At 43.4% G+C, this 23,060-nt stretch overlaps 1 protein-coding gene across 3 annotated transcripts in view; it reads left to right on the plus strand.

The window, feature by feature from the left end:
- exoc2 (exocyst complex component 2) overlaps positions 1 to 23,060 on the plus strand; it is a 253,466-nt gene that overhangs the window by 123,399 nt on the left and 107,007 nt on the right. For all 3 annotated transcript variants that reach the window (XM_033016375.1, XM_033016377.1, XM_033016381.1), the window contains exons 10-11: positions 2,993 to 3,095; positions 13,421 to 13,539. In XM_033016375.1, coding sequence (XP_032872266.1) covers positions 2,993 to 3,095; positions 13,421 to 13,539 — 222 coding nt within the window. The remainder of the gene's footprint in view (positions 1 to 2,992; positions 3,096 to 13,420; positions 13,540 to 23,060) is intronic.

Here is a 23,060-nt window from a genome sequence, read left to right on the forward strand (position 1 = left end):
AAGGTTGGGCGCGATTCCATGCGTACGCACAGCCGTCTGGAACGCGTGACGTCATTTGAAGATGGACACAAAGCTGGAGTAACTCAGCGGGACCGGCAGCATCTCTGGGGGGAAGGAATGGATGATATTTCGGGTCGAGACTCTTCTTCATTCTGAAAAGAAGGGTCTTGACCTGAAACATCACCAATTGCTTCTCTCCAGAGATGCTGCCGGTCCCGCTGAGTTACTCCTACATTTTGTGTCTATCTTCAATTTTCTTAGCCCCGCTCTGAGAGTAGAAGTGGGGGCAGATCCGGACCACAGGCCGAGCTCGGCGATCGTTTGCCTGCTTCTGCTGCTGTTGAAGGTGAGACGTTGCGTCGCGCCAAGGTCTTGGGCCTGTTCGATTTTGGCCGTCTGTTCCGCGACAGGCCGTTGGCGCGCGAAGATTTCGTTCACTACAAAAATTTTGGAGCCCCGCGCGATGTCGCGCACAACTACATACCCCTCCGCGCTTCTAAGTGGGACCGACCCCGCGCGGTCATACGATGCCCGTGTGCCTCAACGCGACCACGAGGTAGCGTAATTTGCGTGCCAAGGACACGTAAGTGGGACAGGTCCTTTACTCTCTCTCAAAGCTGTGCAGAGTACTAGTGCTTTAATAAAGGAATTTCCCCTTTGTTTTAGCATCAAGGACTACAGCTTCAGCAATTTGTACTCAATAACTTCCTACTGCCATTACTATGTTTTCACTATCCCTCATGAATTTCCCCTTTCTGATCTCAAACTTTTTTTCCTAGGAGAGGCTTCTGCTCCTTTCTCCAATGTCTCCATCTCAGTGAAATTTTAGTCAGATACACCATTGAGCTTCCTCGCTATCTTTGTCTCTGAATCTTTTTTTTTACACTAGACGGTGGATCCAGACTTTTTTTTTCTCTTTATCCTTTGTTTTCATTCAGTTACTTCTATCTACACATCCTCCAGCCAGATAAAGTGTGATGCACAATCACCCCATCCTTTCTCAGTTTGCACCACAACCACTTTTATTATTCAATCTCTGCTCGCCCCATTCACATGTTTTCTCTTTGTTATTTCCACCTCACTCCTTCCCTGTAAATTAAAACATATTTAACGTCTAACTTTTTCTAGTTCCAATCTGAATTGTTAACCCTGTATCTCTCCCCACAGATACCTTTAGATCTGTGTGTTTTCTGTAATTACATGACACTTTACTCTAAGAGTAAACCTAGCAATTATAGACCTGTTAGTTTGACTTCAGTGGTGGGCAAATTAATGGAAAAGATACTTAAAGATAATATATATAGGCATCTGGATAATCAGGGTCTGATTAGGAACAGTCAACATGGATTTGTGCCTGGAAGGTCATGTTTGACTAATCTTCTTGAATTTTTTGAAGAGGTTACTAGGGAAATTGACGAGGGTAAAGCAGTAGATGTTGTCTATATGGACTTTAGTAAGGCCTTTGACAAGGTTCCTCATGGAAGGTTGGTTAAGAAGGTTAAACTGTTGGGTATAAATGCAGGAATAGCAAGATGGATTCAGCAGTGGCTGAATGGGAGAAGCCAGAGGGTAATGGTGGATGGCTGTTTGTTGGGTTGGAGGCAGGTGACTAGTGGGGTGCCTCAGGGATCTGTGTTGGGTCCTTTGTTGTTTGTCATGTACATCAATGATCTGGATGAAGGTGTGGTAAATTGGATTAGTAAGTATGCAGATGATACCAAGATAGGGGGTGTTGTGGATAATGAAGAGAATTTCCAAAGTCTACAGAGTGATTTAGGCCATTTGGAAAAATGGGCTGAAAGATGGCAGATGGAGTTTAATGCTGATAAATGTGAGGTGTTACACCTTGGCAGGACAAATCAAAATAGGACGTACATGATAAATGGTAGGGAATTGAAGAATAGTTGAACAGAGGGATCTGGGAATAACCGTGCATAGTTCCTTGAAGGTGGAATCTCATATAGATAGGGTGGTAAAGAAAGCTTTTGGTATGCTAGCCTTTATAAATCAGAGCATTGAGTGTAGAAGCTGGGATGTAATGTTAAAATTGTACAAGGCATTGGTGAGACCAAATCTGGAGTATGGTGTACAATTTTGGTCGCCCAATTATAGGAAGGATGTCAACAAAATAGAGAGAGTACAGAGGAGATTTACTAGAATGTTGCCTGGGTTTCAACAACTAAGTTACAGAGATAGGTTGAATAAGTTAGGTCTTTATTCTCTGGAGCGCAGAAGGTTAAGGGGGGACTTGATAGAGGTCTTTAAAATGATGAGAGGGATAGACAGAGTTGATGTGATCAAGCTTTTCCCTTTGAGAATAGGGAAGATTCAAACCAGAGGACATGACTTCAGAATTAAGGGACAGAAGTTTAGGGGTAACATGAGGGGGAACTTCTTTACTCAGAGAGTGGTAGCGGTGTGGAATGAGCTTCCAGTGGAAGTGGTGGCGGCAGGTTCGTTGGTATCATTTAAGAATAAATTGGATAGGCATATGGATGAGAAGGGAATGGAGGGTTATGGTATGAGTGCAGGCAGGTGGGACTAAGGGGAAAAAAAAAATTGTTCGGCGCGGACTTGTAGGGCCGAGATGGCCTGTTTCCGTGCTGTAATTGTTATATGTTATATGTTATATGTTTATGGCAGGTTAGTTTTCTAATGCAATTATATGAAGAATATTAGTATACTGTATAATGGGATCCATATAATAAAATCTGTCTAAGTCATCCGCGATTGTGTGTTTCATGTTGAACAAAAGAGTAATACAACCACCCATATAGTACTTTATTGCTTGTGGATCATGTACCACCAAGATAATGCTCTATTCTCTGCTCATCTTCAGTATTTAAAAAAGTGTCTTACCTTCTTGAGATATTGCAGTCCTTTGAGGTAATGTTGCTCCTCTGATGGTGTAATGCTAACTGGGCTTTGCATTTGCAGTTTTAGTGTAGTCTTTTGATAATAAATGTTTTTCATCATTTTTCTTCTGTACTAGTTTATGCAGAAGTAGAGACACGTATTGATGCACTGAGGATCCTGCTGATGGACAAGTTACTTGAGATGCCATCAACTCTGCTTGACCAGAAAAGATATATCAGGTATACTGAATCCACATCAACCATCATGTACCATTTATTTTAATCCGATCCCACTACAATTTGTATTCTCCCATTGCCATCAACTTTCCCACCTCCCTCTCACTCCCTTCAGATTCCACCACTCACCAACACACGAGGGATAATTTCTATTTCCAATTAAGTTGCAAACCTGGATGTCTGAAGATATTGGAGAACCCAAAAGAAACCCACATCGTCACAGGGAATCCACACAGACAGCATTGGAAGTCAGCAATGAACCCAAGTTGCTGGGTCTGTGGAGAGCATCTTTCTGAGCTCTGCTCTATCACAGAAAGGCATACAAATTATGTTACATCTTGAAAATATGCCAAATAGACCTGTGTTCTCCTAATACTTCTATCTAGTTTTATAACCCAATCATACTGAGTTGGATGATCAGCCATGATCATATTGAATGGATCGAAGGGTCGAATGGCCTACTCCTGCACCTATTTTCTATGTTTCTATTTCCTAAAACAAAGTAGGGATTACTTTCAGGCTGGAGCCATTTAGAACTTTTCACACTGAGAGTTGTGAATTTGTGGAATTCTCTTTGTTGTAGTCGCCCATTCGGAAGATCCAATGGGTCACTGTTTGAAATAATGAAATTATTGCAATAACATAATTGTTATCCTATGTAACTGTATGGAAATATATGTAACTGCATACCTTACAAAGGGATATCTTTATTTACCGAAGGGCAGAAGGAGATGGTGGGAACGGGATCATTTAGATGAAGAATGCACAAGTGAAAGTGGTTCAGTGAGAGGGTCGGGAAAGGTTGTAGGGCAGCCAATTAGGAATGGACGTTGGGTTTATCCAGATCATTTGGGGCAATGACCATTCAGAGTCAGGAGGCCTTTGGCTGAGTCAGTACCCAGGAATGAATTAGATCTCTAGTTTACTCCAGAACTTTGGTGTGGTGAGTGCATGCGTGGCACATACGTAATTGTAGCTTTATAAGATATGAAAACTTATTGAGACGAGCAATACGTCGTCTTGTTTGTTCCATCAAGAAGGTGTCACAGAGAGTAATTTGGAAGCTTTGGAACTACGTAAGGAAGTAGCCCCACAAATAGTGGATGCATTAGTGATAATTTTTCAAAACTCTTTAGATTCTGGTGTAGTTCCTAAGGATTGGAGGGTATCTAATGTAACCCCGCTTTTTAAAAAGGGAGGGAGAGAGAAAATGGGGAATTACAGACCTGTTAGTCTAACCCATTTGGAAAGTGGTGAAATCATTGGACAAAGTCAGCATGGATTTATGAAAGGTAAATCATGTCTAACAAATCTTATAGAATTTTTCGAGGATGTAACTAGGAGAGTGGATAAGGGAGAACCAGTGGCTGTGTTATATCTGGACTTTCAGAAGGCTTTCGACAAGGTCCCACATAAGAGATTAGTATACAAACTTAAAGCACACGGTATTGGGGGTTCAGTATTGATGTGGATAGAGAACTGGCTGGCAGACAAGAAGCAAAGAGTAGGAGTAAACGGGTCCTTTTCACAATGGCAGGCAGTGACTAGTGGGGTACCGCAAGGCTCAATGCTGGGACCCCAGCTATTTACGATATATATTAATGATTTAGACGAGGGAATTGAATGCAACATCTCCAAGTTTGCGGATGACACGAAGCTGGGGGGCAGTGTTAGCTGTGAGGAGGATGCTCGGAGGCTGCAAGGTGACTTGGGTAGGCTGGGTGAGTGGGCAAATGCATGGCAGATGCAGTATAATGTGGATAAATGTGAAGTTATCCACTTTGGTGGCAAAAACAGGAAAGTAGACTATTATCTGAATGGTGGCCGATTAGGAAAAGGGGAGATGCAACGAGACCTGGGTGTCATGGTATACCAGTCATTAAAAGTAGGCATGCAGGTGCAGCAGGCAGTGAAGAAGGCGAATGGTATGTTAGCATTCATAGCAAAAGGATTTGAGTATAGGAGCAGGGAGGTTCTACTGCAGTTGTACAGGGTCTTGGTGAGACCACACCTGGAGTATTGCGTACAGTTTTGGTCTCCTAATCTGAGGAAAGGCATTCTTGCCATAGAGGGAGTACAGAGAAGGTTCACCAGACTGATTCCTGGGATGTCAGGACTTACATATGAAGAAAGACTGGATAGACTCGGTTTGTACTCGCTAGAATTTAGAAGATTGAGGGGGGAATCTTATAGAAACTTACAAAATTCTTAAGGGGTTGGACAGGCTAGATGCAGGAAGATTGTTCCCGATGTTGGGGAAGTCCAGAACAAGGGGTCACAGTTTAAGTATAAGGGGGAAATCTTTTAGGACCGAGATGAGAAAAACATTTTTCACACAGAGAGTGGTGAATCTCTGGAATTCTCTGCCACAGAAGGTAGTTGAGGCCAGTTCATTGGCTATATTTAAGAGGGAGTTAGATGTGGCCATTGTGGCTAACGGTATCGGGGTATGGAGAGAAGGCAGGTACAGGATACTGAGTTGGATATTGAATGGCGGTGCAGGCTCGGAGGGCCGAATGGCCTACTCCTGCACCTATTTTCTATGTTTCTATGTTTCTAATTTACAGTTTAATTAATGATTACCTGGGACTGGTAATGTGTAACTGGTGTAACTAATGGTGTAACTAATAGAATTATTAAAGACTAGAGGACATAGCTTTAAGGTGAGATGGGGCAAGTTTGTAGGCGATGTACGGGCAACGTTTTTTACACAGACAGTGCGGGGTGCCTAGAATGCGTTCCCAGGGGTGGTGGTGGTGGAGGCGGATACGATTGCGGTGTTTAAGAGGCTTTTAAATATGCACACTGATATGCAGTGAATGAAGGGATATGGATCACATACAGTAGAGATTAGTTTAACTTGGCATCATGATCAGCAAAGGGCCAAATGGCCTGTTCCTGTTCTATGTTCTAACTGGTGCCTCACAGAGCCACAAACCTGGGGTCAAACAGTCAGGTTCTGACTTTGACCACGTGGGTATCGTCTGGTGCTTCAATTTGCTCCCAGATCCCAAAGATTAATCGGCCATTTATCAACCATATGTGAATAAGGATGATGTGATGTGGAGGGAAACCTACAAGTGGCTGTGGTTCCCAGATGACTGCTGGCCTTATTCTTCATGAGGTGAAGATTGTGTGTTTGGAGTGGATTGCTTTGTTCTGGATAGACTTGAACTTGAGAATTTTGGAACTGCACTCATCCAGGAAGCAGAGAGATCTCTTGCAATTTATCTTGTGGATGATCAAAAGCCTTTGGGATGTCAGAAGGGGAGTTGATTGCCTCAGAAGACCAAACATCTGACCTTCTCATGTATTTATGTGACACGTCCAGTTCAGTTGCTGGACAGTGGTGATGCCTTAGAATAGGATCTTAGCAATGGGACGCCATTAAATATGGTCTAGGTGATTAGTCCCTCTTTTGTTGGAGATGAACATTGCTTGGTACTTTAATCTTGTGAATTTTGCTTACAACTTACCAGCCAATGCATGAAAGTTGTCCAAGTCTTGTTGCATGCAGACATGGACAGCTTTATGTGCTGCAGAATTGCGAGTGGGGTTGAATATCGTGCAAGCTATTAATAAATTGATGATGGAAGGAAAGTCATCGAGGAAGCAGTATGTTTTGGCCAGGGATATTGCTCAAAGAAACTTATGCAGTGATGCCCTGGAGCTTGGATGATGAACCTCTGACAAACACAATGACGTTCCTTTGTGTGAGGCATGACTTCAGCCAGTGGAGTGTTTTTTTTTCTGATTCCAATTAACTTTGGTTTCATCAGATTGAATTGAATTGAATTGAATACCTTTATTGTCATTCAGACCTTACAGTCTGAATGAAATTTCGTGCCTGCAGTCATACATACAATCATACAATAATAAACAACAATAAACACAAATTAACATCCACCACAGTGTATCCTCCAAGCACCTCCTCACTGTGGTGGAGGCAAAAATCTTAGGGTTACTGTCTCTTCCCTCCTCTTCTCCCTCTGCGCTGAGGCGATTCCCCACCGGGCGATGGTACAAACAGTCCCGCGGCTCACCGAACCCCGCAAACGGGCCGGTTCAAACACCGCGGCCCGGGGGTGGTTGAAGCTGCCGCCCTCCAGTCCAGCACACGCAGCCGCTGGCCCGCGGCTGAACCCCAGACTCAGGTCACCGCCGCCAGAACGCCGTCCCAGCCACCGGAGCACCGTTCCAGCCCCGAGCCGGATCGCCCTCACGTGAGTACCATTCTCCCTTGGGCTGGGCCACTCCGACGGGAGCGCCGTTCTCCCTTGGGCTGGGCCACTCCGATGGGTGCGCCGTTCCTCCCTCGGGCTGGGCCACTCCGACGGGAGTACCGTTCTCCCTCGGGCTGGGCCACTCCGACGGGAGCGCCGTTCTCCCTTGGGCTGGGCCACTCCGACGGGCCACAGCCCCTCACGGGAGAGTCTCTCAGCCCCTCGCCAGGCCGCTCTCACGAGAGCGCAGTTCCAGCCCCGGGCTGGGCCACCCTCACGGGAGCGAGCCCAGGGCGAGTCCTGTCAGCTGCCTCCAGAGTCCCGAGGTCGCCGGCTCCGTCATTAGGCCTCAGCGTAGACGGAGGCAGAGAAGGGGATACGACAAAAAGATCGTATTCCCCAGAAGGGAGAGACAGCAAGCCCCGTTTCACCCCCCCCCCCCCCCCCCCCCCACAAACACACAACCTAAAACCAAAAACGTAACTAGACGAAACGAAAAAAAACAACACAAAAAAGTAAAAGACAAACGGACTGCAGGCGAGCCGCAGCCGTTCCCAGTGCCGTCACTTCCGGAGTCCTTGATGCTACACTCAATCCAATGCGACATTGATGCTGAGGGCAGTCCCTCATCTTTGCAATTCAGCTTTTTAAGTCCATGTTTGGATCAGGGCAGTGATAGGTCTGGAATAGAGTGATTCTCATGAAACCCGAGCTGGGCAAGTTATTGGAGAGTAGATTCTGCTTGATAACACTGTCGACAACAGTCTCCATCGATGTACTGATAATTGAGATTAGACGAGATGGTAATCGGTCCGATTGGACTTTTTCTGCTTCTAGTTAAAACTTGACACAATGATAGTGAGGTACTAGTATTATAATTATATCTAAATATAGGCCATTCCTTGGAAAGTGAACCAAAATGTCAAACACGTTACCAAATGGCATCACATAAAGCAATACATTAAAAAACTCTTGTAAGAGATTAATCTTATTCACTGCTGTTTTCCTACCAACAGAACTATAATGCATGTCGAACATTCTAGCTTTTTAAAATTCACAAGAGTTTGTAAGATAAAACTGAGTTAAGGAAAAAAATGCTTCCATGTGAGGTCACACACGTGACCAGTCATATTTGACCTCTGACTCTAAACAAACATTGTCAGCATAACATAAATATTTCACTTGATGAATTGGAAAAATTATGAATCATATATACAGTACAAAACAATATACCTGTAATGCTTTCAGAATTAGAAGAGATGCATTCCACAATTTATCACATTTTGGGTCACACACGTGACTAAGAATGGGCCATATGTGGATAAATGCTATGGTGGCAAGAACAAGAAGGCAGATTATTATATGAATGGTGTCAGATTAGGAAATGAGGAGGTGCAACGAGATCTGCCTGACCTTGTACATCGGTCATTGAAAGTAAGCATGCAGGTACAGCAGGCAGTGAAGAAAGCAAATGGCATGTCGGCCTTTATAGCAAGAGGATTTCAGTATAGGATCAAGGAGGTCCTACTGCAGTTGTACAGGGCCCTGGTGAGACCACACCTGGAGTATTGTGTGCAGTTTTGGTCTCCTAATTTGAGGAAGGACATTCTTGCTATTGAGGGAGTGCAGCAAAGGTTCACCAGGTTAGTTCCTGGGATGGCAGGAGTGGCATATGATGAAAGAATGGGTCAAATGGGCTAATATTCACTGGAATTTAGAAGGATGAGAGGGTATCTTATAGAAACATATAACATTCTTAAGGGATTGGACTGGCTAGATGCAGGAAAAATGGTCCCGATTTGGGTAAGTCCAGAACCAGGGGTGGTAATTTAAGACTGAGATGAGGAAAAACCTTTTCACCCAGAGAGTTGTGAATCTGTGGAATTCTCTGCCACAGAAGGCAGTGGAGGCCAATTCACTGGATGTTTTCAAGAGAGAGTTAGATATAGCTCTTAGGGCGAACGGAATCAAGGGATATGGGGCAAAAGCAGGAACGGGGTACTGATTTTGGATGATCAGCTATGATCATATCGAAGGACGGAATGGCCTCCTCCTGCAGCCATTTTCTACGTTTCAAACACCTTGGTTAGAGGCACAACTGGTTTAGGAGCACGGGTCTTCATAATTACACCTGAGAAGTTGTCCAATCCCATAACATTTTCTTGATATGATGTGAAATAAATTGAACTGTCTAAACTCTGTCATTGATGAATGATGAAAGGCAAGCAAACCCAGCTTTATGGTAATTGGCCGGAAGATAATTAATTTCAGTTTTAGCAGCATGGATACGAGTTAGGGGCGGTGGTGGACAATGTTGTGGAGGTGGAATTAAGTGAACTTAAAATGGAACAGATACGCATTACAGAGCTCGGTTCGAATCAAAAATATTGCTAAGAATCATTCAGCCTGAATAAGTCGGCAGGAAGAGAAAATGAAAGTTTATTGTTGAAATCAGCTGAAACTTAATCCATCCTCCTAACGGTTCGATCTGTGTACTAGTCTGGATAAAATAAATTAAGAGTGAATTATCTAAATTTGGTATTACTAAAATAAATATTGGAGAAGTTTAGAAATTAATTTGTGGGTTGGTTAGATTTTTTATCTCAGCTCTTTTTTGATTTTATAGTTTCTTGTGACTTGAAGCTTGGTTTCTTGGTTTCTTGGTCCTCCAAAATATTCCAAATAGAATTTAAACTGGAAGTGGTGAAAGCTGAAAGCTTTAAATATCTGTGTTGTTGTGTAAGTTGATAATCAGTAAAGTCAATGCATAAAAAGATGGTTCATAATCAATTTTTAGATGCAACCTCAACTTTAAGGCTAACTTTAATATTGTAACATTTTGTGAGCTTCATTTTATTAATAAGGCTGTTAAGGTAGTTTTGAAGATAGAAAAAGGAGTATTCTCTGTGAAAAGAATTTGCCGAGTAAATATTTTTCCTTCAAATGTTCATTTATTTTTTTAAAGGGTATGAAATTCCAGGGTGAAATAATGGTTCTGGAAATGGCAGGTGACCTGGACTTTTTTTAACATGTTTCTGAATCGGTTGTTCGCAGGCAGACCTGCAAAAGTTTTAAAGATTTTTCCTTATTTTCCAATATTACTTCCATGTTTTCAGAATTTTATCTGAAAGAACAATAAGAGTGATACATTGATACATAGAAAATAGGTGCAGGAGTAGGCCATTCGGCCCTTTGAGCCAGCACCGCCATTCAATGTGATCATGGCTGATCATCCACCATCAGTACCCAGTTCCTGCCTTCTCCCCATAACCCTTGATTCCTGTAGCCCTATATCAATATCAATCAATATCAGTTTTATTCGTCACTTGCACATCAAGTGCAAGTGAAATGAATTTGCCAGCAGCGGTACTGTACAATGAAAAAGAACACACAAAAGCACAATAAAAATTTAACACAAACATCACAGGACATACCAGTCCTCCATTTTCCCCTGTGGTCGGGACCTCAACCCTCCGCAGCCACCACTGCGGGCGTCCAGATAAGTAGACAAGGTAAAGTCCCGGTAAGTCCAAAATCGGTGCTTCTTCACCGGAGACCGCGGCTTCAGGCGGCCGAAGATCTAAAGACCCCGCTGCACTGCAGCCAGAAACACCACAGACTGCAGGGCTGGAGGCCGGAGCTCCCCTCCAGGGGTCCCCGCTCCTGATGGTAGGTCCCTGCCGCCCCCGCGGTAGAAGTAGGCCGCGGGCCGGCAGTCGGAGCTCTTCCCCCGGGTCCCCAACGAGGGATCCCAGGCTGCGGACGCCGCGCCAGCTGGAGCTCTGTAGACCGCGGCATCAGGCTGCCGCAGGCCAGCGAACGGAGCGCTCCCCTCCGGCGACCCCCGGCGAGGGCTTGCCCGCTCCGCAGCGAAAGTCCACGCTGCGCCCGCTGCTGAAGCCCCGGGCACGTCTCCGGGAAAGGCTGCCCCGATCCTCGATGTTAGGCCACGGGGGAGGCGACATGGAAAAAGTCGCCTCTCCGTGAAGGAGGCGACCAAAACGGTTTCCCCCTTACCCCCCCCACACCACCGCTCACACAAGACACACAATGAAACATTAAACAAGCTGCTGGCAGGGCTGCCGGCTTGCAGCGCCCCCACCGACCTGAGAGCTCGATCTAACCCTCTTTTGAATGCATCCAGTGAATTGGTCACAGCTTTCTGAGGCAAATTCCACCAATTCACAAATCTCTGTATGAAAAGGTTTTTCCTCATCTAAGTTCTAAATGGCCTACCCCTTATTCTTAAACTGTGGCCCCTGGTTCTGGACTCCCCCAACATCGGGAACATGTTTCCTATGTCTAGCATGTCCAATCCCTTAATAATCTTATTTGTTACTATAAGATCCCCTCTCATTCTAAATTCCAGTGAATACAAGCCCAGTCGCTCCATTCTTTCATCATATGAAAGTCCCGCCATCCCGGGAATTAACCTCATGAACTACTCTGCACTCTCTCAATAGCAAGAATGTTCTTCCTCAAATTAGGAGACCAAAACTGCACACAATACTCCAGGTGTGGTCTCACCAGGGCTCTGTACAACTGCAGAAGGACCTATTTGCTCCTATACTCAACTCCACTCTTTATGAAAGCAAATATGCCATTAGCTTTCTTCACTGCCTGCTGTACCTGCATGCTTCCTTTCAGTGACTGATGTACTCAGACACCCAGGTCTCATTGTACTTCCCCTTTTCCTAACCTGACACCATTCAGATAGTAATCTGCCTTCCTGTTCTTGCCTCCAAAGTGGATAACCTCATATTTATCCACATTATACTGCATCTACCATGCATTTGCCCACTCACCCAACCTGTCCAAGTCACTCTGCATCCTCATAGCATCCTCTTCACCATTCACACTGCCACCCAGCTTTGTGTCATTTGCAAATTTGCTCATGTTACTTTTAATTCCTTCATCTAAATCATTAAAATCATCTACAAAAATGATCTTGGTAGGAAAAAATATATTGGGAGAATTCAAAAGAAAGTGGTGGAAGAATTAATCTTTCCCACTTTTATGCATCTTTCCTAATCAATAAGAATACTTCATTTTTCCACCTCAGTGCTATTTCTCCCCCAAAACTGATGTTGCATGAGAGAAATGTGCTCAAGAGGAGGCACTTCTGCAAATTTCCTTTACACAATCTACATGGTCGCCTTTGGTATTAATAATAGTTAATAATTAATAATTAATAATAATTAATAATCTTCACTCTATCTTTAAAATGTTTGATTAAAACAGCATAATTAATGCAATGACCTCAAGGAAGATTAGTAGCTTTATCCATGAGTTTATTATTCTAGCTGTGAAATATTGCTAGAAATGCGTTAGTTTTTTGCACGATCATAAAATACCATCTATCAGAAGCAGGAACTACTAATGATTCTCCTTTTCCACCACACTCAGTTGTCTTTGAGTGCATTGAGATCAACAAGAGAGATCTTTGTTCAGACCTTGTCTATGCTGTGTTAGCTCAACCAGTGTTTCCTCTCCTGCTCAATCCAAATCAGCGATTGAAACCTTTGATCTTAAGCCTGTATGATCCTGAACTTCATTTGTTTAAACAAAACGCTGTAAAATTTATTTTTTTAAGAAAACACTATTTGCTAGTATTTTGAATGTTAAATTCAACATTGGTCTCTTGAATAGAAACTGAGATGCAATAAATACTTGAATGTGTTTATTTTCATGGAGAAAGTTGTAGCCTCTTCCTCAGATTTCGTTCGTGTATAAAATTATGTAAAAAACTATTCTGTAAATAACTCTATACGTTTATTCTGATGATAGTGACCTGGGTAAAGGCAGAAATTAGTTGAATCATTTAGCTAAACATGAAGGATGAAAGCTGTTTCACAGAATATGGTTTTGTTTTGGCCAGGCTAGACGTCATGAAATATGATAGTGTATGAGTGAAAGTAATTTGCCAAAATGGCAGTATGTACAGCAGCACTGACCTGCTAGATTCAGCCAGTGGTTCAATTTGTAATGTATGGTAAATCTACGAAGAGTGTGTGGCCTAGAAAGAAATAAAGAATCCAGTTTGAAAACTGTTATTTGTTTTGAAGTTTAACATGATTTTAATCATTGCTTTGACCATGATCACAGATACCTATCCGAGCTTCACACACCAGGTGACCCTGCCTGGAAGTGTATAATGGCCCAGCATAAGTGGATCCTGCAACTGATGCAGAGCTGCAGAGAGAATTATGTGAAAGGGAAAAAGAGTAAGTTTATTTGAAAATTATGGAGTTTTAATTAAATTGTTTTATTTGGTGCATTGTTATTACAACATTTTGTAGAGGGTATGCATGTGGAATTGTCTCCAAGGTTTATATTAAGTATATTTGTAGAAACTTGCTTGCCAGTATCGTAATGATTTTGAAATTGTTTGCTTTATCTATGTTCTGCAATGCCCATCTATACTTAAGACACAATCTCATCAGATCAAAGTACATTGATTCATTGTCAGAGTGTGCATTTAAAATGAAGCAAATAGGGCAGATGAGGTTGCAGTGCTGTTTTAAACTGTCATGAGGTCTGTTTCCATACCCCATCGTTACTTTTTTCATTCATTGTTCTTTATCTCTACATCATCATCTATATCTCTCATTTCCCTTTTCCCTAACTAGTCTCAAGAAGGGTCTCGACCCAAAATGTCACCCATTCCTTCTCTCCAGAGATGCTGCCTGTCCTGCTGAGTTACTCCAGCTTTTTGTGTCTATCTTATGAATAAAGTTCATATCTGCCACATGGTCAGTTCCATTTCAGCACAGTTATTGCTGTCTGTTTAACATTGAAGGCATTGTTTTGTTGGATGATAACATTCTCCCAACAGCTTTTGGAATGAAAATATAGACCAATTTTGAAATAAGTTTGCCTATTTTTTTCAGTCATAAATTGACAAACTGTTTATATTTACAGACATTCACATGTAAAACCATACGACATCGGAGGACAATAAGGCCATTTGGCCCATTGAGTCTACTCCACCATTTGATCATGGCTGAACTATTTTTCCCAGTCAACCCCATTCTCCTACCTTCTCCCCATAATCATTGACGCCCTTACTAATTAAGCCAATAGTTCCATCTGTATTTTTATTTTGCGTAATGTAAAATAATGAAAGCATTTGAGGTCAAATTTCATCCTTGGTCACTTGCATTAAACAAACGCTGTAATGTCCGAACATAATGGATGAGCATTGTACTCTGCTGCAATATTTGGCTTCTATTGACTTCAATTACTTCTGTGCAATTATATTTGGTGCAAGTGACAGTGGATAGTTTTTTATTCCACTGACTGTTTCACATGTTCTTCATTTTATTTTTATAAGCTGAAGACTTAATCGAGAAAATACTTTACAAATAAACAGTTTTCTCTGTATCCCGAGTTGAATTTCATGTTGAGGAATTCAACATGGGAGGTGAAAGAGTCCATCACTCATGCAACCATTTATAAAGTATTAGTCTAAATATCCATCTTTCATGGCATTATCCATGCTTAGTCAGTGTATGGTACAAAGTATGATTGCAATAACCCAGATTGTGTTGCAGCAAGTATTTAATAGCATTTCCTCTTAGTCAGCTTTTACTGCACATTTGATTCTTCATGGCGATCTGCTGTAAGTGCATACTGATACTGTTGCAGTGTAAGAAGCAGGGCGGACAACTATGTATTGTTTTAATAAACAGTAGGAGATTGAGAAAGTAATGTAATTAGAGTAGATCAATTTTATGTTGGGTCTGGCAGAAAAGCTAAAATACAGAGAGAAAAGATATTGATTGAAGACATTCGAGATGGTTCTGGGAAAATGTCAAAGGTTTTAAAAGTTATTTTAAATGTGATAATTTTGAGAGTTTCCAACAGCAGTTAATACGAGAAGGAAAGAGACACCATCCTTGGAATAGTTCATTTTCCATGTTGGAGAATTTATATCAGTAATAAGCACTTATCACTAAAAGGTTACTTCCATTTGATGACTAGATTTATTTATTGTAGTATTGTCTATAGCATGACATATCCATGAGGTAAGGTCCTAAATTGGTGCAAGGCTGATTTTGGAGTAATTGGGTGTGAACTTGCAGATGTCGATTAGGAAAATCTGTTTGCAGGCAAAAGGATGGCTGGCAAGTTGAAAGATTTCAATAGTGAGATAGCAAGAGTACAGGGTCAATATGTCTCTGTTAGGATGAAGTGCGAGGCTGGCAGGTTTAGGGAACCCTGGTCCAAGAGTAATGTTGAGGCTCTAATCAGGAAAATTAATGAAACATACGTCGGATTTAGGCAGTTGGGATCAAGCAAACCGCTCAGTATAAAAAATGTTAGAGTACACTTAAGAAAGCAATCTGGAGGGCAAAAAGAGGACGTGAAATAGAACTGGCAGATAAGGTAAAGGAAAATCCCTAAAGATTTTGGAGGTAGATTAAGAGTCAAAGGGTAGCTATGGAAAGAATATGTCTTAAAGATCAGCATCACCTTCTTTGTACAGAACGACAAGAGATAGGGGAGATTTCATAGCAAAAGGATTTGAGTATAAGAGCAGGGAGGTTCTACTGGAGTTGTACAGGATCTTGGTGAGACCACACCTGGAGTATTGCGTACAGTTTTGGTCTCCCAATCTGAGGAAAGACATTCTTGCCATAGAGGGAGTACAGAGAAGGTTCACCAGACTGATTCCTGGGATGGCAGGACTTTCATATGAAGAAAGACTGGATAGACTCGGCTTGTACACGCTAGAATTCAGAAGATTGAGGGGGGATCTTATAGAAACTTACAAAATTCTTAAGGGGTTCGACAGGCTAGATGCAGGAAGATTATTCCCGATGTTGGGGAAGTCCAGAACTAGGGGTCACAGTTTAAGGATAAGAGGGAAGTATTTTAGGACCGAGATGAGAAAATCATTTTTTACACAGAGTGGTGAATCTGTGGAATTCCCTGCCACAGAAGGTAGTTGAGGCCAGTTCATTGGCTATATTTAAGAGGGAGTTAGATGTAGCCCTTGTGGCTAAAGGGATCAGGGGGTATGGAGAGAAGGCAGCGATGGGATACTGAGTTGGATGATCAGCCATGATCATATCGAATGGCGGTGCAGGCTCGAAGGGCCGAATGACCTCACCTATTTTCTATGTTTCTATGTTTCTATATTACATTAATACTTCTTATCCTTTTTTACTGATAAGATAATGGAAGCCAAGGGATTAGGTCACAGGGGTTGTGATATCTTGGATCATTTATAAATTATCAAAGAGGAGGTATTGACAGTGTTAAATCAAATTACCATAGATAAATCCCCAGGGCCTAAAAAGTACAACCTTGGACCTTGTGGGGAGCTAGGCAGAAGTTGCAGAGGCCCTGGCGGAGATATTTGCATCATCTTTTGCCGCAGGTGATGTTCCGGAATACTGGAGGGTGACTAATGGTTTACATTGTTTAATAAGGGCAGCAAGGACAAGCCAGGAAACTATAGGCTGACGCCAGTTGTGGGTAAGTCGTCAGAAGGATTTTCAGGGACAGGATCTTTCTGCATTTGGATAGACACAGAATGATTAGAGATAGTTAGCATGGCTACATCCATGAGAAATCAAGTCTCGTGAATCTATTTTTGAAGAGGCCCGCAAGATGAGTGCTGGGCAGTGGACGTGTATGGACTTTAGTAAGGCCTTTGACAAGGTAGGCTGGCTGGAAGATTAGATTGCATGGAATCCAAAGCAAGCTAGCCAATTGGATACAAAATTAACTTGGAGGAGGAAGTCGAAGGATAGTTGTGGAAAGTTGTTTTTCTGATTGGAAGCCTGTGACAAGTGGTGTGCTGAAGGGTTCGGTGCTGGGTCGCCTGCTGTTTGTTATCTACATTAACAATTTGGATGAAAATGTCCTTAAATTTGCGGGCGATATCTAAATTGAAGTTCCATAGACAGCGAAGGAAGACGGCTAAGTTTATGACTAGATCTAGATCAGTTTGGATGGTAGGTCAAGGAATGGCAAATGGAATTTAATTCTGAGAAGTATCTGATGTTGCACTTCATTATGTCAAGCCAGGGCAGGCCTTGCACAGTAGATGGTAGAACCCTGATAATCCCATGGTCAAGGTGGGTCAAAGGGCCTGTTTCTGTGCTTTACAGCTCAGCGACTCTATTATAGGTCTTTACATGCCTGTGATGAGCAAGAGGACGACCTACAAATATGGCCTTGCCTTATAAGGCCAACAGTGAAAGCCTTCTTTTTAATTGTCATCACTGGCTAACTGCAGAGGTCAGCCAAACACCAGTTATATCTGCTTGTGGAATCCTGGCACTAAAAAGAAACAATCATGGAATTGCGTGGTTGTTCTTTAAAAAATGTTTGCTATGAATCCAAGAATCTGGCATTTAAAATAATTGGAATAATTTTTGGATTGAAGATGTGTGTATGTATATCATTGTATACTCCCAATAGTTCAATAAATGAAGGAAATTTGTTTCCAATGGCAGAATATAATGCATTTACAGCAATGAGAAAAATCTGAAATTCAATTAAAAAATATTTTTGGACCTGAAGTGAAAGCTGGTGGAAGTGAATTCAATTTAGAGAAAGAGCAGGGAAGGCAATTGATTATATCAAAGAGCTAGCACAGGTGTGATGGACCAACAAGTGAATGCTATGATTTTATATTTGTGCATTAAATCTGATTTAATTCAATTTAGAGGGATAGATTTAGACAATAGACAATAGGTGCAGGAGTAGGCCATTTCGAGCCAGCACCGCCATTCGTTGTGATCATGGCTGATCATCCCCAATCAGTACCCCATTCCTGGCTTCTCCCCATATCCCCCGACTCCGCTATTTTTAAGAGCTCTATCTAGCTCTCTCTTGAAAGCATCCAGAGAACCTGCCTCCACCGCCCTCTGAGGCAGAGAATTCCACAGACTCACCACTCTTTATGAGAAAAAGCGTTTCCTCGTTCTAAATGGCTTACTCCTTATTCTTAAACCGTGGCCCCTGGTTCTGGACTCCCCCAACATCGGGAACATGTTTCCTGCCTCTAGTGTGTCCAAACCCTCAACAATCTTATATGTTTCAATGAGATAACCTCTCATCCTTCTAAACTCCAGATTGTACAAGCCCAGCTGCTCCATTCTCTCAGCATATGACAGTCCCGCCATCCCGGGAATTAACCTTGTAAACCTACGCTGCGCTCCCTCAATAGCAAGAATGTCCTTCCTCAAATTAAGGGACCAACAATACTCCAGGTGTGGTCTCACTAGGGCTCTGTACAACTGCAGAAGAACCTCTTTGCTCCTATATTCGATTCCTCTTGTTATAAAGGCCAACATGCCATTCGCTTTCAAAGTCAAAGTCAAAGTAGCCTTTATTGCCTTTATTTCTTCACTGCCTGCTGTACCTGCATGCTTACTTTCATAGGCTGATGTACAAGGACCTCCAGATCCCGTTGTACTTCCCCTTTTCCCAACTTGCCTCCATTTAGATAATAATCTGCCTCCTTTCTTTGCTACCAAAGTGGATAACCTCACATTTATCTGCATTAAACTTCATCTGCCATGCATCTGCCCACTCCCCAACCCTGCATTCTCATAACATCCTCCTCACAGTTCACACTGCCACCCAGCTTTGTGTCATCTGCAAATGTGCTAATGTTACTTTGAATCCCTTCATGCAAATCATTGAGGTATATTGTAAATAGCTGCGGTCCCAGCACCGAGCCTTGCAGTACCCCACTAGTCACAGCCTGCCATTCTGAAAGGGACCCGTTAATCCCTACTCTTTGTTTCCTGTCTGCCAACCACTTCTCTATCCATGTCAGCACTCTACCCCCATATTATAATGCTTATAATGCAAAGACTTATAATGCAAAGTATCCTATTGTGATAGTGAAGCTATTGTTTACTGCAGAATCTTCAAAATTTGGAATATGCTTGTTGGATTTTTGTTTCGGTTTTAAATAGACTGACAAAATAGATGCATATGTCGCTTACATATGACTGAATTTTATTCACGGTTCCAAACGGAAATGGAATTAGGAATCTATTAGGGAATCATGGAATTGTTATGGCACAGAGAATGGTCAAAGTTCATGCACATGCCATCTATCTGAGACATCCTGTAAGTAAGATACTGGCATGTAGCTGAATGCTTGCTCCTTTGCTGGACTTGATTTTGAACCAACCATGGAAATCAAAAAAAAGCATCCTGATACAGTTTGGTTTCTACAGGTAGGGCTGGTGTAGGAATGGGTGTATCCATTAACCTGTTATGGATGCTGTTGACAATGTGGATAAAATCAAGTGCATTACTAGACTAACTATATTTTAATATGATTGTTATTTATTGATATTTTGATGTGTTTCAATTGAATTTTTGACATCTCAAGGATTTTCACTTTTTTTTAAAGACATGTTTATATTAGAATCCTTGAGGAGAAAATAGTTACATCCTGATCTAGATGCAGTGTGGAATGTTACTGAATGGTGATGAATAACGTGTAATGCTTAGTAGTACTGGTAGTATCAAGCATGCTTGTAGGCCTGTTGAAAGGTAAAGAAGTTTTATTGTTCATTAGACCAAGTGGGACCCGTTGGGTCCCGCCCCCTCTACGCGAGGGTGGGGGGGGGGGGCATGCGGTGTCACACACACTAACCACCCCCCACACACACGGGGGGGAGGGAGGGAGGGTGAGAGGGGGAGGGAGGGTGAGCGGGCAACGGAGGCCCACAGCGTGCGGGCGGCGGAGACTCGAGGGAGGCCGCGGGCGGGCGCGATCTGACGACGGTCAAAAGCAGCGGAGGGCCGGCTGATCGTGGCTTCCGCGAGGGAAAGCCCGCCCACCCGCATGACAGACGATCAGGCGGGGGAGACGGAGAGGAGGTCGTCCCCCGTGACAGCCAGAGATCACCAGGTGGGATCGGGTTCACCAGCAGGGATCCCTGAGTCCCTGCGATCGGCGGAGGAATCGCAAGTCTCCATAGACGGTCTCTCCCAGAGGGAGTAATGGCTGCCACGGCCACCTTCCCATCGCGCTGCCCCGCACCCTCACCCGCACGGCGATAACGACCGCCGCTGCCATGTTCTAGAACTTCAAGGAGCCCAGCGGAGTGCGCAACACGACCTGAGCAGCACTTTAAAAACGGTAAGTGACGTTTTCAAAGAAGTAAAAGTTAAGAATCCAAGACAGAAGACAGAACAGGGGTGACGTCACTCACAGCGCGAGCAGAGGCAGGCAGTCAGATCCATTGTGACGTCATCAGCGGGACTATCGTTTTTTTTCTAAATTATTCGAGATTTGTGAACATTTAACAAAAACTCGAGAAATAAGGCATAACATTTTCAGATAAGGCAATTTTTGATATGGTGTAAATCTCTATCGGAATATGTAAAAATGTCACCGTTAGCGCGTCGTGTTTTTGAGGAGATGTGAAACGCACAGACGCACACACGCACACACGCACAAATACATACACATCCAAGATCAGAGGTTTATAAGTATAGAGATATGGTTGTGGTGCTAAAGGCCTGCAATCATTGCCACTATAATAAAGACTTTGGATGCATAGCATTGCATAATATTAGAATGTATAATCAGGGAAGACACAACAAAGAGCACCATTTTGTACCTGTATAAAATTTGGATTATGCCAGGTAAATAAGGAATTTAATTGCTTCCTGGACTATGTAACAATAAACTAAACTTAGGTCTTTGCCTAAATCACTCCGCATATTCAAGTATCATTACCTGATGAGAGTCATACAGCAGTACAGCGTGGAAACAGGCCACTTTGCCCATGTTGTCCATGCTGTTGACATATTAGGCGACACATTTGCCTGTATTTAGCACATAACCCTTTAAACCTTTCTGATCCATATATCTGTCCGAATGTCTTTTAAAAGTCATAATTGTATCCTCTTCTATAGCTACCTCTGGCAGCTCATTCCAGATATGACTACGCTGGGGAAAAAAACTTTGAATATTCACTCTATCCATGCCCCTAATGATCTTGTACGTCTCAATTTCAAGAGAGAGTTAGATTTAGCTCTTATGGCTAAAGGAATCAAGGGATTGGGGGAAAAAGCAAGAATGGGATAGTGATATTGAACATGATCGAAGGGCTGAATGGCCTACTCCTGCACTATGTTTCTATGTTTTTAATAAGATCATCCCTCAGCCTCTCACTCACTAACTAAATAGGTTCCAGCTGCTCCATTTTCTCCTTACATCTCACCTGCACCCCTTACAACCAAAGGACATCCTTCCTACAGTTTGGCAATCTAAACTTCTGAGTACCACAAATGTGGTCTCACCAATTACTTGTACAACTGTGGCATGATCGGTGGGGGTGCTGCAAGCCGGCAGCCCTTCCAGCAGGGTGTCAGTTTTTTTCTACTATTAAAAATTTTTTCGTGTGTTTTTTAAATGTATGTTTTTAATGTTTCTCTGTGTGTTTTGTGTGGGGGGTGGTGTGGGGGGGTAAGGGGGAAACTGCTTCGGTCGGCTCCTCCACGGAGAGGCGACTTTTTCCATGTCGCCTCCCCCGTGGCCTAACATCGAGGATCGGTGCGGCCTTTCCCGGAGGCGCGCCCGGGACTTCAGCCGCGGGCGCAGCGCGGACTCTTGGCATGGAGCGGGCGATCCCTCGCCGGAGGGGAGCGCTCCGTTCGCTGGCCCGCGGCAGCCTGAAGCCCGCGGTCTGCAGAGCTCCAGCTGGCGCGGCGTCCGCAGCCTGGGATCCCTCGTTGGGGACCCGGGAGAAGAAGAAGCTCCCCCGCCGGCCCGCGGCCTACTTCTACCGCGGGCGCGGCGGGGACGTACCATCAGGAGCGGGGTCCCTCGCCGGGGACCCCTGGAGGGGAGCTTCGACTGCCGGGTCTGCGGTGCTTCTGGCTGCAGCGCGGCGGGAACTTTAAATCTTTGACCGCTGGCCTGCGGCCTACACCAACCTGAAGCCGCGGTCTCCGGTGGGGGAGGCACCGATTCAGGACTTACCTTGACTTTTACTCATCTGGACGCCCGCAGCGGCAGCTGCGGAGGGTTGAGGTCCCGACCACGGGGGAAATGGAGGAGGACTGGCCAAATGTTGTGCCTTCCACCACAGTGATGAATGCTGTGGTGGATGTTTATGTTACATTTTTATTGTGTTTTTGTGTGTTCATTTTCATTGTACCGCTGCTGGCAAATTCATTTCACTTGCACTTTATGTGCAAGTGACGAATAAAACTGATTGATTGATTGATTGATTGCTGTCCCAATCTTTGAATTCAATACCCTTTCTGATTAAGGCAAGTGTGCCAAATGTCTTCTGTCGGTTTAGGTTTATTATTGTCCCGTGCACTGATGTACAGTGACAAGGTTTGTTTGGCATGCTCTCCAACCAGATCAGATAACATTGTACATAAATACAATCAAGTCAGACTCAAGTACAATACATGGAGCAAAGGCGAATATGTAGAGTTCACAATATAGTTCCTTGCCATTTTTAGGGAACTGCACTCCCAAATCTCTTTGTTCTGTAACATTCTCCAGGGCTCTACCATTTACTGTGCAAGTCCTGGCCTGGTTTGACACACCAAAGTGCAACAACTCACACTTAAGGGCCTGTCCCACTTTCAAGACCTAATGCACAACCTTTTTTACTCGTGGACATTTTTCATCAGGCTAGAAAAACGCCCCGACCTACTTGATGCCACAAGTACCGACGACAAGCATCACGACCTACCTACAACCTACCTACGGCCTCCTACGACCACCTACAACCTC

The sequence above is a fragment of the Amblyraja radiata genome, chromosome 2, assembly GCF_010909765.2.
Source record: "Amblyraja radiata isolate CabotCenter1 chromosome 2, sAmbRad1.1.pri, whole genome shotgun sequence".
Lineage (NCBI taxonomy): Eukaryota > Metazoa > Chordata > Chondrichthyes > Rajiformes > Rajidae > Amblyraja > Amblyraja radiata.